This window comes from Pipistrellus hanaki (assembly GCF_964339955.1).
Source record: "Pipistrellus hanaki genome assembly, chromosome: 1".
NCBI lineage: Eukaryota > Metazoa > Chordata > Mammalia > Chiroptera > Vespertilionidae > Pipistrellus > Pipistrellus hanaki.
In genome coordinates, this window is record NC_140503.1 from 171,382,416 (window position 1) to 171,398,598 (window position 16,183).

Consider the following 16,183-nt stretch of genomic DNA (forward strand, 5'->3'; position numbering starts at 1 on the left):
GAATTCATAAGAATTTGTTAATTTTCTAGCATTTATAAGTTTTTCTACCTAGGTTCAAAGTTTTATGTATCAAGTTTTACTGAAAGAGGCCTGGTTCTTTACATAAAGCCAAAACAATTAATTTCCAAAGCATTTGAAGCAATTCTTTGTTATAAATGATTAAAAGAGAGAGAATGATAAGGTCAAGCAATAGCTCTAATTCAGATTAATCTCAAACTAAATCTCATTCACACTAAATGCTTAATTCTGCCTAAATCCACTCCTTGGGTGGACCTTTAAACTAATTCTTCCCTTTTCTTCTAAAAATAAAAGAAGCTCTCCACATTCACATAGAAATGAATTCTTTTCAAGATCTCAAGTCATCAACATAAAGCAAAAACTGGTTAAAGAAACCTTTAAAAAAGTGTCAGTAGAAATAAATTAGCAAGTGAATATAGAAACACAAAAATCAACAGAAACACATCTTTTACAGTATAAAGTATAATACATATACATACTTATTATTTAATATTGAATATCTGACTTTTAAAATCATAAGATTTTAAATCTAAAAGGAAACTCAGATTACTATTAGATTGCCTAACCAGTACAAAACAGACCCTAAGTTGCATCGGGCTCTGGACCTCCAAAGCTTTTATGAAAAATGACAGTATCTTATGCTAATCAATTGGACCTTCCCATTTAAAATTTTCAAGATTAGGATAATTTCAACAGAATTGACACTAATACCTTAGCTTTGGCAAGAGATACATTCTCATGGTTGTTACTCTTTATGAGGAAAAATCTTGCATCTTGTAGGACGTATTTGAGTTTACTCGTTTGATCTGGAAGAAAAAAAAAGAAATCCAAATTGATTCATGAGAGGTCATTATCACACAAAGGAGTGTAATTAACTGAAATTAGCCCTCCACAACCCAGATAAATTTTTAAAATTCATAGTCACCCATTCAACCTATAAAGCTAAGCCACCATAAGACATAATAAAGCAAAACTAAGAAAAGAACCAGCATTTGGCAAAAAGGTAAACCTAATCCAGTGATGTTCTGATATATCAGATCCATATTAAGTAGGATAATGGCTACAAATTTTATAGATTTCTCCCATCAGATTCTTTTAAAGATTATTAATAGACTATTATGCTATACTATCCATTGTGTCCCAAAACTGTAACATATCCTGATATGTTTACTATTACTCTAAAAGACATGAGTAAATGATCATAGAGCTCTATGTAAGACATTATTTTTTTTCATTAATATATCAGAACATTACTACATTAAAACCAACTATTAATGAATAACCAATAAGGCAAAATAATGGCTTTATGCAGCATGCAATGAAAACAATTTCAAATTTAAATGATACCTTTTCGGACAGCACGAACGGAAGATGATAATTTCTCATGCTTCTTTTCTGAACCTGTATTTAGCCAAAGTACATTTGTTCAGATTGAGCTTTAATAGAAATAAGACAAAATTTCTACAGGCTTGTCACATAAAGTTCCCATTTAAGACAAATTATTCTTCCTGGCGCACCCACACACACACACAAAAAAAAATACTTCTCAATGTGTACGAGTGTTTTGCTTTTTGGATTGTTTGGATTTTTTAAAAATATGTATATTTGAACAGTTTCCCCTCAGAAAACTAGTCACTGAATCATCATCTTCCAAGAAAAGAAAAAAAAAGTGAAATTCCACTTAAGCAGTAACAGAACAGGATTAAAATAATAAGAAAAAGCTTAGTCTTCTCTAGAATTATGACACTGAACATGCCACCAACAAGTTCATACTAAACTACAGCCTTCACACACTTTCTACAAATTACATTAGAATTAGTCAGATATAATTGCAAAAAAGGGTAAAATGAGAATACCTGCATATGACTCTGATGCAGAGCTTCCACTTCTATCAAAAACAATTGGAGAGATGCCTCGAGCTCTCTTTCTTTCCTTCTTTTTCTCATCTAAAAAGAATTCAAACAAGATTTTTTAAAACATTACAACATAGGTATAGGTAGTATCATGTGTTTTTGTATAATGCCTAAATATTAATCATTGTTAATCTCTCTCCTGATGACCCCATTGCCTCAGAATGAGGTGTTTCATTTCAAAGACACTATTCAAAAACTTAAGAACACTTTGTTGTTTCTCCCCCCAACTCTAATAAAATAAAAACACATGCTCATAACTATGAATCATTTATCCTATATATAAAGGTGGTCTCAAAGTTTTCCAAGAGAGGGTGGAAAATCTGCAAAGCAAACCCAACTTTTCTTTCAATATAATTTACTGTATTCCATTCTATGTATCAGGTTCCACTGTTTTAGGCCCTCTTATTTTTAAGTATACTATCAGACTTCATCACAATTCCAACTCATTCTACCTTAAATTAAGTTAAAGTAACTTGGCCAGTGACCCACAATTACTCAGTGGTGAACACTGGTTTCAAATGTATGTCCTGTAACTTGGAAGTACAAACCCTAAGCTTTATTCTTATTGAGCCAATTTTTGATTTTTTGGCAAGATATTTTACTATTTTTGAAAGGGGATTCTAGGTCTAAGATGAAAAATTCCAAGGACATCCTAAGTTCCTTTTCTTTTGGTTTAGTTGAAGCATCTTTCCCTTTGTAATTTACTAATAACTACTTCTCCAAATAGATGTAACAAGAAGCTTGTAAATGATACCATTTTCCTACTTTAGAGCTGAAAGGGAGAACAAAGCAGCACTTAACTGAACAATTACTAAGCCAAGCCAAGACCATTTATAGCTAGCAAGCCCAGGGACAAATAAAAGCCTAAACCACTGTTCGACTGGTAGCTATGATGCACACTGACCATCAGGGGGCAGACACTCAATGCACAGGCATGGAAACATGGAAAAGGTGATGAATTTCAGAGGGAAGGGGGGCAGAGATTAACCAAAGATCTTATATGCGTACTAGAGGCCTGGTGCATGGATTTGTGCACCAGAGGGATCCCTCGGCCTGGCCTGCAGGGATCAGGCTGAAACTGGCAGTATGACATCCCGCTGAGGGGTTCTGAATTGTAAGAGGGCACAGGCCAGGCTGAGGGACCTCACCGGTGCACGAATCCATGCACCAGGCCTCTAGTTTCAAATAACCAGCTATAGAGAAATACATTTATTTCCAGACTTGTTGGCTTTGAATAATACTTGATTTTGTGAATGGATTGAACCTTTTAGTATACAATGACTGAGAATGTGTGTGTATGCAAAATCATCTCTTTATAAGGCATTTGTTTCATTCACTGACTACACATTCCTATATAGTGCTTTGCATACAGTAGGTAACAATTCACTGAATCAATGAATAAGACATCCACATGAAACTAAAAAACTAAAACTTCCTTAAAATATTTTTACATCATTTCTTTAAAAAATCCTAGCATGTTTTACATTTTTCCTCTCTTGTGAATTGGTCACTAAGGATGATATATATCTTGTTATTTAAAAACAATACTTTGGACGGGTCAAAAACATGGTGATGGTAGGGGACTTAGCCTTTGGGTGGTGAGTATACTGATGCTATATTATAAAGTTGTACACCTGAAATGTCTACCATGTTATTAACCAATGTTAACCAGTAAATTTAACTAAAAAAACTTATGGATCCAAGTACTAAAATGCTCTCTCACAAAGATAATGAAGGGGGGAAAAAATAGGAGCACAAATAAAGTCCTATCCAACTGTTTTTTTATAATGTTGAATCTACCATGAGAAATCTCCAAGCATTCATCTTTTTTTTTGTATAAATAACTCACACTGCTCTTAAGTTTATGATCCCTTCTCCCATCTATTATTTTCAGGTCAAAAGAACAGTAAGTCATCAAAAAGACGTTTTAGTGCCCTAGCCAGTTTGGCTCACTGGATAGAGCAGTCAGTCTGCTTACTGAAGGGTCCCAGGTTAGATTCTGGTCAAGGGCACATGCCCAGGTTGCAGGCTCAATCCCCAGTAGGGGATGTGCAGAAAGCAGATGATCAACGATCCCCGCCCCCGCCCCCCCTTTTTCCTCTCTGAAAAAAAAAAACAACAAAACATATTAAAAAAAAAAACACTTTTAACAACTATCAAAATGTGTCACTCTTATAAAAAAGGTACTAAAATATAAGGTAAAATAAACTGAAGTCTAAAAACTCATGGCACAAAAACAAACAAAAAACTTCATAGCACAGAAACTAAACTGTAATCCCTTGTATTTAAAAAATGACATCTTCTAATCAAGAAGTCCCAAATCCACCTCATTAGTTCTTTTGCACATTATAAAGAGAAATTACTCCATGATAAATATTAAGTATATTCTAAACACAGTCCTTAAAACATGTTTCACATAAAGGAATATTTATAATATATCAAAAATCTGCAAATTTTCCTTTAAGAGTGAAAGTAACTAGTTTCCGGTATCTCTTAAGGATTGGGGGAGAGGGAGGAGGAAAGGAGGGAGGAAGGGAGGGAGGGAGGGAGGGAGGAAGGAAGGAAGGAAGGAAGGAAGGAAGGAAGGAAGGAGGTCTTCTAGTATGTTTGAAATCAAGGCTTTCTAAAACTATTGGATACTATTCTATTTGAAATGCCTTCTCTACAAAAACATTAAGTATTATTGCCAAAACCAGTTTGGCTCAGTGGATAGAACTAAAAGGTCCCAGGTTCGATTCCAATTGTGGGCACATCCCCAGTGGGGGGTGTGCAGGAAGCAGCTGATCTATGTTTCTAGCTTTCTCTCTCTCCCCCTTCATCTCTGTAAAAAAACCCAACTATATATATTGTTAAGTACCTTGCTACAGATCAACATCATCTAGAAACTTGTTAAAAATGTAGACTTCGGGCCCTAACCAGTTTGGCCTGTGGACTGAGAGGTCCCGGGTCAGATGCCGGTCAAGGGCATGTACCTTGGTTGCGGGCACATCCCCAATAGGAGATGTAAAGGCAGCTGATCAAGTCTAAGAAATAGTTTCTACCATGGATACCAAAGAGAAGATTCCTATTAATAAAATGTTTCTAACCCCATGGGTGTTATACATATTCTCCACAATAAATGAACATTCCTATTACCAACGCTATTTTTGAACTATACCCATTATTATAAATTATAAAAAATATATCCCACTTGTTTTAAAAAAATTTTTTATATCAAACCCAACTACTCATCTATTTAATTTAACTAACTCCTTTCAAAAACCTATTTCAACTCCCAAACTTAAAACTCTAGTGAGCAAAGGGCTAAAAGCACTGGGAGGGGTGGTTGCAAGGTGGAAGAAGTCAATGGGGGGGCGGGGAGGACACGACATCTGTAACTCACCTATATATCAAAAGAATAGACTTATTCTTGTATTCCAATGTTTAGTACATTTTGTTTATGAAGCAGTTCTGACAGCATCTTTAAATAAGACAACTGTGAAAGCATAATCTTCATAAAGTGGCCAAAGCTCTTTAAGTACCATGACCTCTCTTTGCTGAACTCTCTGAATATCTCCCCAAACCACCTAACATTCCTACATTTACACTGCATGGATCAAATAAGAATAAAGTGGTAGGACTTGTAATAAAGGAATGACCCAAGATGGCTCTTACCCAATCTCTCCACAAGAATTTTACACCCAGCCCTTTGGAGACCCTGCAACAGGCAGTCAACACAGATACAGAACTGAAAGAAAAGTTTGTGATCCCCCCCAAAAAAGAGAATTGTTTCCATTTCTATTGCCACATGATGGAAATCTAAAGGCATTTAACACGGAAACATTATAATACCTAGTGCACAGGTGCCATATGAATATACTTCAAGTACATCAATATTTAAATAAGCTGTTGGTAATATGAAAAATCTAAGAATTTATTAAGAAACCATTACACTATGTTCATTTATAATATATCAATCAAGCTTGGAAATGCCTTTACAAAGATGTGTATAACTTATTCAAATGTATTTATAATACTCAAAAAAGTTTATAATTAACTATAAAAAAAATCACAAAATTGTCTAATATTATTAACATCCTCCATCTCCTCAAATATTTTATAATTCAATTGAAACATGTTTAAGAATAAAACCAATCAGGTCAATTTAAAAAAAACAAAAAACAACTTTTGAATACAAATGGTACCTGATCCATCTGTGCCTGAACCAGATCTAACAGATCCATCTGTGAAGGAAACGGATTCAGAATCAGAGTCGCTAGCTTCACTTCGAGTGTCATAATCATTTCCCTCTTCCTTCTGATCCCTCTCATCCTGTTCATATTCTTCTTCTTCCTCCTCCTCCTCCTCTTCCTCTTCCTCCTCCTCCTCCTCCTCTCCATCTTCATCCACCTCTTCATCTTCCTCTGGGTCTTCTTCTACCTCTTCCTCCTCCTCCACATCTTCCACTCCTTCCTCCTCATTCTCAGTGTTGTTGCCTTGCTCCTCAGAAGAACCACTGCTGCCAGTCTCATGGTCAGAGCCATATTCTTCAGAGTTCACCTCTTCCTTGGAAGACTGGCTGGATCTGCTTGCACGCCTATCCACTTCAAGCCCTATTCTCTGATGTTTAAAGAAAAAGGAAATCAGCAGTCATATCACAGACAAGGTCAGAGTGAATAAATAGTTCTAAAGCCTCGAAAAGAATTGCTTTGTTTTATATCTGAAATAATATTTACTACCTCAGACCCATCTGGTGTAGGGGATTTGGTCCTCCTTTCAGGATCCCTTTTACGGAGACCAGGTTTTTCTGGTTGACTCTTATAAGGTTCTCTGGAGGCACTGCTTGATAAACGAATCTTCCGATCTGCTTCTAGACGTTTGTTTCTTTCAGACCTTTGATATTCCTCATTTTTATAATCTGTAACTGGCTTCCCCTTTGTACTAACTATTCTTTTGTTATTGCTAACTGATGAGCTCAGTGGCTTAGAAATCAATTGTCTTGAATGAACAGAGGGCTTTTGTCGTTTTACATCAGTAGATTCCATTCTGTCACTTTTTCTTTTTGATCCTTAAAAACACAATTTAAAATGATATACAAAAGTGTTTAAGTATTCCATTTATTTATCAAAGATTAACAAATACTATATATCAGAGAGGGGAAAGCCTCATTTAAATTTCTTCTGAAATAATCTTATTCCAAAATTAATCATAAAGAAAACATAACTTTCAAACCTTGGTATAAATTAATTTATTTGGGATATTTCACACATTTGAAGGGGAAAAAACACATTACTCCTATTCATGTGGAATTAGGTACCTCTGTTTATGATTTTGCTTTTGGTATTAATACCTCAAATAAGCACAAAAGCAAAGTCACTTTTTTAAATTAAATCTCTATATGCACTCACTTTAACAAAAATAATAGAAATTTTACCCTTTTTCTCGTTTTTATCTTGTTCACTCTCTGGATTATACAGTTCATCATCCTGTTCTGGTACTTCTGTCAAAATATCATCTAAAACATTAAGTTCTCCATCTGAAAACAAGAAAATCAAAATAAGGAAAATCAGTATCATTAAAGCATTTATTTTCAAGTACTTACTATATTGAGACTATGGAAGTATAAGAACATAACCCTCAAGAAGCATTTATTTCTGGATGAAGACATAAGAGTACTTCCTATAAAATCATACAAGTGAAAGACATTACAGAGCCTTACACTACAAAGCCAGGAGTATAGACCCCATAGGGTATGAAAGTATATACTGGGGTACAAAAAGCAACTGTCAGAACTTTTATATTTTTATCTCATCCTTCAATTTATAAATTTTGTAACTGCTTAAAATGTGCACAAATTATCATGAGAAATACATATGTATAAATTATAAACATGTATTTATCAAGGATTCGGTACTCCCTGCAAGATACTTATTGATTACCAAGAGAAAAGCTGGCTGAGTCCAGCATAATCAAGTAATCAAAGTTACTATAATCAATAATGGGTGGTCAAAGCAACATCATGGCCGGGACCGGTTTAGCTCAATGGATAGAGCGTCAGCTTGGGGACTGAAGGGTCCCGGGTTCGATTCCGGTCAAGGGCATGTACCTTGGTTGCGGGCACATCCCCCGTGGGGGGTGTGCAAGAGGCAGCTGATCGATGACTCTCTCTCATCGATGTTTCTAACTCTCTATCTCTCTCCCTTCCTCTCTGTATAAAATCAATTAAAAAAAAAAAAAAAAAAAAAAAAAGGAACATCATGGACTGCCTGGTACAGTGCACTGAGAATAGAATAATTCTGTGACAGTCCTATGAAAAATGCAAAATTTAAACTTATGCATGAGGAAACATCAAACAAACCCTAATTAAGGTACATCCAAAAAATGTCAATGTCATGAAAATAAAGTACTCCAGATTAAAGGAGACTAAAGTGACATTATAGCACTTGACTTGAAACATAAGTGAGAAAACTAATAAATTCTAAATAAGGTCTGTAGGTTATAGTATCAATGTTAATTTCTTGATTTTGACAGTAAACATACTACATAAAGTTCAGTAAAAGTCAGTCCTAATTTTTAGGAAATACATACTTAAATTTTTAGGGACAAAGAAGCATCACATCTTCACAATGGACAATTAAGAAAATTATTTGTACTAGTCTTATAGTTCTTTTGTCTAAAATAATGTTAAGATAAAGTTGTAAGAAAAAAATTATTGATGAGCTACACAATCAAAAAAGTTTGAGGGTACAGGTATGACTGTAACTCAACCCAAGTGGCATATCTCAGTGGTTGAGCACTGACCTATGAACCAGGAGGTCATGGTCCAATTCTTTGGGTACAGGCTTGAACTCCAACCGAGTAGGGGGCTTGCAGGAGGCAGCAATTCAATGATTCTCTCTCATCACTGATGTTTCCCTCTCCCTCCCTCTCTGAAATCAATTATATATATACCTTGTTTAGATAAGGAAACTACTGCTATAACTGACATACTTATTCAGTGACCATGAAAACATACAATTTGGTTTTGTCATCCCATTCCCACCCTCACTCTGTCCAACAGGATAAAGTAAATCTTAGAAATACATGCTAATATTTAATGCTTTAAACTGATTTTTTTTTACAATGGTCTTATTCCAGTATCAAAAATTATTTTCAAATTTAAGGTCTGGCAAAGAGAAGTAAAAAGTCATGGAAACTAATGAGACAGAACAATTGTATATTTGAGGCTACAGTAAAAAAGTAAAGCCCCTAATATAGCAAGGGTTATTAACTTGAGGCTATAAGCAGGTTAGATGGGATTCAAATTTCCCCAAAGGGTGATAGAAATCAGTGACTGAAGATAAATAAAAGTTAATATAAGAGTAAAGGAAAAAAAGCAAGGTTAGGCAGAATACAGAAAAGGTAACATTGGAGTTAAGACTTAGTTCCTATTTAAAAACATCTGAAAATTACATATGCCCGAAATGGAACAGTAACTGGTTTCTTTGGTGATAAAATATTTATCTGTACTTTATAATTTTTCTAAAATGAATATATACTATACCGATTTTTAAACTTATCCTTTTAAATCAAATATACTAACCAAAAAGGCTCCTCTCACCTTCTGGATTCATTGTTTTCACTGGAAGGAAATTAATTCCCTCAAGATCTAAATGGTAGCAAACAGCCCTGGTCGGTTTGGCTCAGTGGATGAAGTGTAGGCTTGTGGACTGAAGATCCCAGGTTCAATTCTGGCAAGGGCATGTACCTTGGTTGTGGGCACATCCCCAATGGGGAGTGTGCAGGAGGCAGCTGATTTATGTTTCTCTCTCATTGATATTTCTCTCTCTATCCCTCTTCTCCCTTCCTCTCTGTAGAAAATCAATAAAATGTATTTTTTAAATAATAAATAAATGGTAGCAAACCTAACTTTAGACTTTATAATATAAATAAAAACATATAATTTGATATAAGAAGTCCAAATTATGCAGATATTTAATAATTCTTGGGTAAAAGCTCTCTAGTCAGTATAAAAATAAAAAATAAAAAGATGAGTCCCAACAAATCTTATCTGGCCCTTTACAAAAAGTTTGTCAGCCCAGATATAAACGACCACATTTTTAAAAAATGTTTTAAAACTGGTTTTTAGAGAGGAGGGGAGCAAAACATCAATGCTAAGAGCAGAGCATTGAACCACTGTCTGCAAGCCCCTACTGGAGAAAGAGCCTGCAACACCAGCATGTGCAGTGACCAGAGAACCAGCAACCTTTCAGTGCACAGGGCAACGCCCCACCAACTGAGCCCCACCAGCTCGGACTAAATGACCATCAATTATTTTTAATATGTTTTTATTGATTTTTAGAGAGAGAAAAGGGAGAGGGATACAGAAACTTCTATGAGAAACATCTTTGATAGGCAACCTTCTGAATGCCCCTTACCAGGGATCAAGCCTGAAACCCAGGCATGTGCCCTGTCCAGGAATCAAACCAGTGACCTGTAGGTTCATAGGTTGACATCCAACCACTGAGCTACACAAGCAGGATTAAATAACCATATTTTAGTTACTTTTTTCTTATCACTGAAGCCACTTACTTATTTACTGAAATATGACATAGAGGCGAAAGAGATTTGGAATTAAGAAAATCCAGGTTATCATGTAAGAGCTAGATCTTCGCGGGAAAATCCCAGGCTGCGCTCCAGTTTCCTCACCTCTGGTAAGAGGCAGGTAGAATAAAAATATCAGTGTTTGGGGAACGAAACAGGAGGGCAATTATTTGAATCTCCTGATGAGTTTTTCAACCTGTAAGCCTTTTCCTATTGCTACCACATTCTAATAAACCTTGTCTGCTACTAACAGTTTGTTAATAACAAGGATAATATATGATATACAAAACCTAGTACCAAACACAAAACCAATTTTTTTTCCCCAATAAAGCAAATATATACATGTTCTGGTTATATACTGATGTATATATAACATGCCACCACAAAACTTAGTGTTTTAAAACAATACAATAATTCATTAACTATAGTTCTGGAGCTCAACCTATGGAGGCCCTCCCATATGCCTGCAGGTAGTGTCCAGGGTTAGAATCATCTGAAGGCTTGTTCATTCATGCCTGGCTGGCACCTAGGCCTGGAAGACTCAAAACAGCTGGGGTTTCTAGCGCATTTTTTTTCCTGAGGTCACTCTCCCCATGACAGCTTTGGGGAATATACATGTGTGTGTACACATAACTGCCTGTCGATATTTACATGTACTCTCCTGGATGAGCATGTGTGTACATATATAATTCAAACCCCGAAACTCAGCTTTGGACATCAATAGCAAATGTCACATAGCTAGTCAGTTTTTAATGAATTCCAACCTGTAATAATTTATAACCACAGAATTACTGTATACCAGGAACTTTGTGAACAAGACATACTCCTGGCCCTCATGGAGCTTCCAGTTTGGTAATGTCAGAAAACATGTTACTTATGACCGAAACCTGTTTGGCTCAGTGGATAGAGCATTGGCCAACTGAAGGGTCCCAGGTTCGATTCCGGTCAAGGGCATGTACCTTGGTTGCAGGCACATCCTCAGTAGGGGGTGTGCAAGAGGCAGCTGATCAATGTTTCTCTCTCATGGATGTTTCTGACTCTCTATGCCTCTTCCTTCCTCTCTGTAAAAAAATCAAGAACATATTTAAAAAAATTAAAAACAAAGTGGTAATACATTATCCATATCTCTATTCTTTTTAAAAAAATATATTTTATTGACTTTTTTTTTTTTTTTTTTTTTTTACAGAGAGGAAGGGAGAGGGATAGAGAGCTAGAAACCTGGATGAGAGAGAAACATTGACCATCTGCCTCCTGCACACCCCCTACAGGGGATGTGCCCACAACATGCCCTTGACAGGAATAGAACCTGGGACCTTTCAGTCTGCAGATCGACGCTCTATCCACTGAGCCAAACCAGTTTTGGCCATATCTCTATTCTTTAGAGAGAAAGTTATAAGAGCTTAAAAAAAATAAAATGTATACAAGGCAATTATAGTATAAAAGATGTGTACAGCATTTAACATTAGTTAATGCCACAAACATTTCAACCACTTTTAAATATACTTTTTGGACAAATAATCTCAAGAATCAGAAGAAACTGGCAACTTATCCAGTTATATAAACTTCAGCTCCTAAATATGGGTATTTGTAGAAGCATTATAGAACTCAATGTCTCTTTATTACACAGCCAATGTGCAAAGCCTGATAATCAGAGGACTCTATGATGAAAAATATTTTACCTGTTCTGTGATTAATAGCAAATTTCTGCAATTTAAACTCATTTCTTATCCAAATCTTACACTATTTATGAAATAATTTAGAAGGGACCTAAGATTTGTGATGTGTCTAAGATTACAAGGCTTATCTCTATTATTTCCCAATATTTCATTTATCAGACAATAATCGATACCCAGCTTCCCACTTTTTCTTGTTCAAGTATGAGAAGGAAAAGTCAAGTATTGATTCTAATTCTTGCTATTATTCTAGCTGTGTAACAATGATCAAGTAAATGAGACACTCTGGGCCTCAGTTTCCTTATTTGCAAAATAGGTTATTCCAGAAATCTCCCCATTCCAAAATATGCAATTCCAGAAGATTTGTATTTGCCAGCTTTTCCGGTAAACTTTAGATACTCATCTTTAATCTAAACTACAATAAGCACTTATACCATAAGTTTTAAAACAGGCAAATTCAATTATGGAAATTAAGTTTTATAAAAACTTCACAAATGTGAGGCCTTTCAAAAGTTGGACAATTTATCCTAAGTGCTGCTAACAGCACAGCTACTTCCCAATTACACTTACAAAGTCCGTGTTTAGACTCCATTTTCATCAATAAATGCTTCTCCAAAACAAAATATTTAAAACATCACCTGCTGTTCTTCCTCAATGTACATTACTGTATCAACTCTATTACTGACTTACAACAATGTTTCAACAGATACTAATTGATTCTTGACAGTAATGAGTTTTATTCATTTTTTATTTGGTTCATCTCACCCACCACAACCCCCATTCCTCCCACACAGCTCACAGATTACAGGAACACAAATGTTGAGTGATTTACTGATTTAAATCATTTGATTTAATAACTGACTTGACTGCTAATTAAAAGCAGTTTCCTTCATTCGCTAACACCATGCAATCCTATATTCACATTCCTTCCAGGTGTCTCAAAAAAGTAGGGATGCTAATTTTTTTCTCTCTCCAGGATTCAATTAAGGAAAATGAAATTACTCTATCCTAATCACTCAACTGCTTTAGGACAGGAACAATACCTTAAAACACATTCCCAACCACTCCACTTCCCAAGCTTGTCCCTACCCGAGAGCAGTTTATCGCATAATGAACTCTTTCTCTATAGAAATTTTTTTTTTTTAAAAAAAAGCACAGGCCTAATGCAATTTGACTCCAGAGCCCATTGACTCCAAGTTCCCACCCACCCCAAGTTAATTAGGCACAGAGAAGGGCAGATCTATGAAACACATTTTTTTTTTTACCATGTCATATTTTTACCAACTATAACATTTCCAAAACTATCATGGACTCTTAAGAGTTGTGAAAGATGTACTGACCCAGGATCTACTCTACATCAACATCTCTAGGGCCTAGGGAGGTCGGTATTTCAAAAAGATAGGACATTCCACTTTGACACCATCAAAATTCTTCCCATATTTTACTGCAAAATTATCCTCCACCTCAATAAGTTACACCCATTTGTTCCTGCTTGTACCCTCTGGGAGGTTTGCACAACGTGTTTCTCTAAGAATAGTGAGAAGGAATTGATGTCGGGCCCAAGTCCTATGAACTACCTTCTCAAACATCCTTATTATCCAAAATAAGTATTCGAGGGGCCAAAATGGCAATTCTTACCACTTCTTCTCGGTGGTTAGGTAACGGTAACAGCTGGGGCGTTACTTTCACTCACTCCTCGACATGAATAATCCGCCTACCTATCCGCCTTGTTCAATATCGTTACTTACCAGACTACCTTGCTTTGATCGTTGCATTACTATGGGTTTTCAACACGTTGCCTAACAGAAAAAGGTAGTTCTGAAAAAAGTACGCATGACATCCGCATACATAAAAGGTCGTTGTGAAAAAGTACGCATGACATCCGCATAAATAATCCCAACGGGAAACAACACCGAGGGGCCTGCGGCTCGGAGCGGAGCAGGCCTCCTTTCCGCCGCGCCCAGCACGGCCGAGCGGAAGTGAAGGGGGAATGGGGACCCGAGAAAAGCCCGAGGCCAGGCGCAGGGTGAGGGCGCCCGGAGCCCCAGCGCCCAAAGGGCAGGCCGGGCCTCGGCCCCTGCGGCGGGCGCCTCGGCGGGGGCGCCGGCTCCGCGCGGGGGGCCACGCGGACCTTCCCAACCCGCCCCCGCCCCCACCCCCACCCCGCAGCGGAGCGCCACCGCGGCGCGCCCCGCTCCCGCCCCGCCGCCGCCCGCCCCCTCTCCGCACTAACCTTTCTCCTCCCGGCTGTCGGCCGCCATGGCTCCTTTCCCGTCTCCGCTGCTGCTGCCGCCGCCGCCGCCGCCGCCGTCGCCTCGACGCGACTCGCGCGTGGGCTGCAGCCGCGGCAGCAGTGGCACCGGAACGTCCGTCAGTCCGTCCGCGGGGCTGCGTGCTTCCCACCTGGGCCTCGTCTACCACTCACCTTTCTCGTCTCAACTCTTTTTCCCTCCTCGCTTTTCCCCGTTCTCCCTTCTCCCCTTCCCTCCTGGCACTCCAGCCTCGCCGAGGCCCGGCTTTCCCGCTAAGGGGCTTGGGGACGGGAGGGGGGACGGCAGGGAGGGGGGGAGGGATGGGAAACAGATGGCGGCGGCGGCGGGCGGCGCTAAAATGGAGCCTGCTTCCTGCGTGAAACAATCCCGCTCCCGAAATGCCCTGCGCTGTTTACGCTTCGTTCCTCCCTGGCGACGTCACAGTGCGGAGAGGGGCGGGGCAGCCACACCGGCGCCCCGGAACGTGGCGTGACGTCGCACGTAGCCCCGCCCCTTGCGAGGGGGCGGTCCTTAGGCTAAGGCGCTAAGCCTCTGCAGTGATTGGGTCGTTTCCCGGCCTCTGCAGCGCGGAGTGCCTCGGGGGTGGCTCGGTTTTCTCAGGTGAAACGCCATCTGGCGCACCTGCTAGCTCCCTGGTGAAGATGCTTCCTGTCTCTCCGCGGGACTCCGGATTTGGACTGTTCCCTTCCTTATATTTCGGTGTCCTAGGTTTACCCAAAGGCAGTGCAGGATGCAATCATGCAATCATCTTGTCTCGTTGGTCATAAAAGCCTACCGGTTTATTGCATTTAACTGGGGAAAGGAATTATAATGTCTTTTAATCATTTATCTCATTGGTCATAAAACTTAACTGGGGAAAGGAGTTATAATGTCTTTCAATATTGCATTCTAACTCACGTAATAAATTTGATTTGAACATATATTGAGGCTTCGGGGTACACAGTTGATTGAAACAGACTACTGAGAAATTTAAACTGTAGAAATGACCAAAAATTACTTAACTACATCATAGGGTAAAATATGCAAGGAAACTTTTTTTTTTTAAGTTCATTGCCCAAAGGAATGAAAATGTAATTTTGTTTCACGCTTCATAACCAAATTTACAGGGTAAAGAAAATTTGAAGGGAAAAAAAGGAGTAACATTGTTATATGAAAAGAAATAGTTATATTCAGAGAATGAGCCTAGAGTGTCTTGCTTCTTGATGGCCATTGTAACAGGTTGCAAACTGGTTCCCACTGACCTAAATCTTTCCTTGAACTAGCAGCACTGTATGTTGTTAATGCCATTAAGGTCAGGTACTCCTTAATGCCTTTAAATAGGCTCATGCCCTTTTCAGTAAGTCTTGGCCTTCACCATCCCTCTCAATTGCCTTCTCCCTGGTAAATATTATTGATTGAAGTATATATCTTTCAAGTGTGTGGATTAAAAAAATATTTTGGTAGATGAATTTTGTTGCCCTGGAAAGATTATTTAGAGTAAGGTGCAAAGGAAACACAGTCCAGAGTCTTAGAGAATACATTGTAGGGAAGGCTAATTTACAATATCAACCTAGAATATTTTGTCATATCAGAAAGAAATAATAATAAAAATGCTAGGGTTCTATCAAAATTACTCAGAAGAGTTGCTAGCTAAACCGTCTCCCACTGGACAAATTTGATATATTTGGACCTTATGTAAAGGTAAAATTGCATTGGATTGAAACATCAAGTATGTTTTATTCCACGAATTGATATAATAGTTCAA

General features: G+C 37.9%; 1 protein-coding gene across 3 annotated transcripts in view; it reads right to left on the reverse strand.

The window, feature by feature from the left end:
- The window catches only part of YTHDC1 (YTH N6-methyladenosine RNA binding protein C1), a 31,216-nt gene extending 16,369 nt beyond the window's left edge, over positions 1–14,847 (reverse strand). For 2 of the 3 annotated variants that reach the window (XM_084889937.1, XM_084889936.1), the window contains exons 1-7: positions 14,400–14,847; positions 7,345–7,446; positions 6,650–6,978; positions 6,116–6,530; positions 1,875–1,964; positions 1,366–1,419; positions 730–824 (exon numbers count right to left, since the gene is read on the reverse strand). In XM_084889937.1, the coding sequence (XP_084746063.1) occupies positions 730–824; positions 1,366–1,419; positions 1,875–1,964; positions 6,116–6,530; positions 6,650–6,978; positions 7,345–7,446; positions 14,400–14,427 (1,113 nt within the window). In that variant the 5' untranslated portion in view covers positions 14,428–14,847. Of the gene's footprint in view, positions 1–729; positions 825–1,365; positions 1,420–1,874; positions 1,965–6,115; positions 6,531–6,649; positions 6,979–7,344; positions 7,447–13,914; positions 14,012–14,399 lie in introns of those variants that run through there. The other variant, XM_084889938.1, reaches the window with a different exon arrangement.
- Between the last annotated feature and the right edge of the window lie 1,336 nt (positions 14,848–16,183).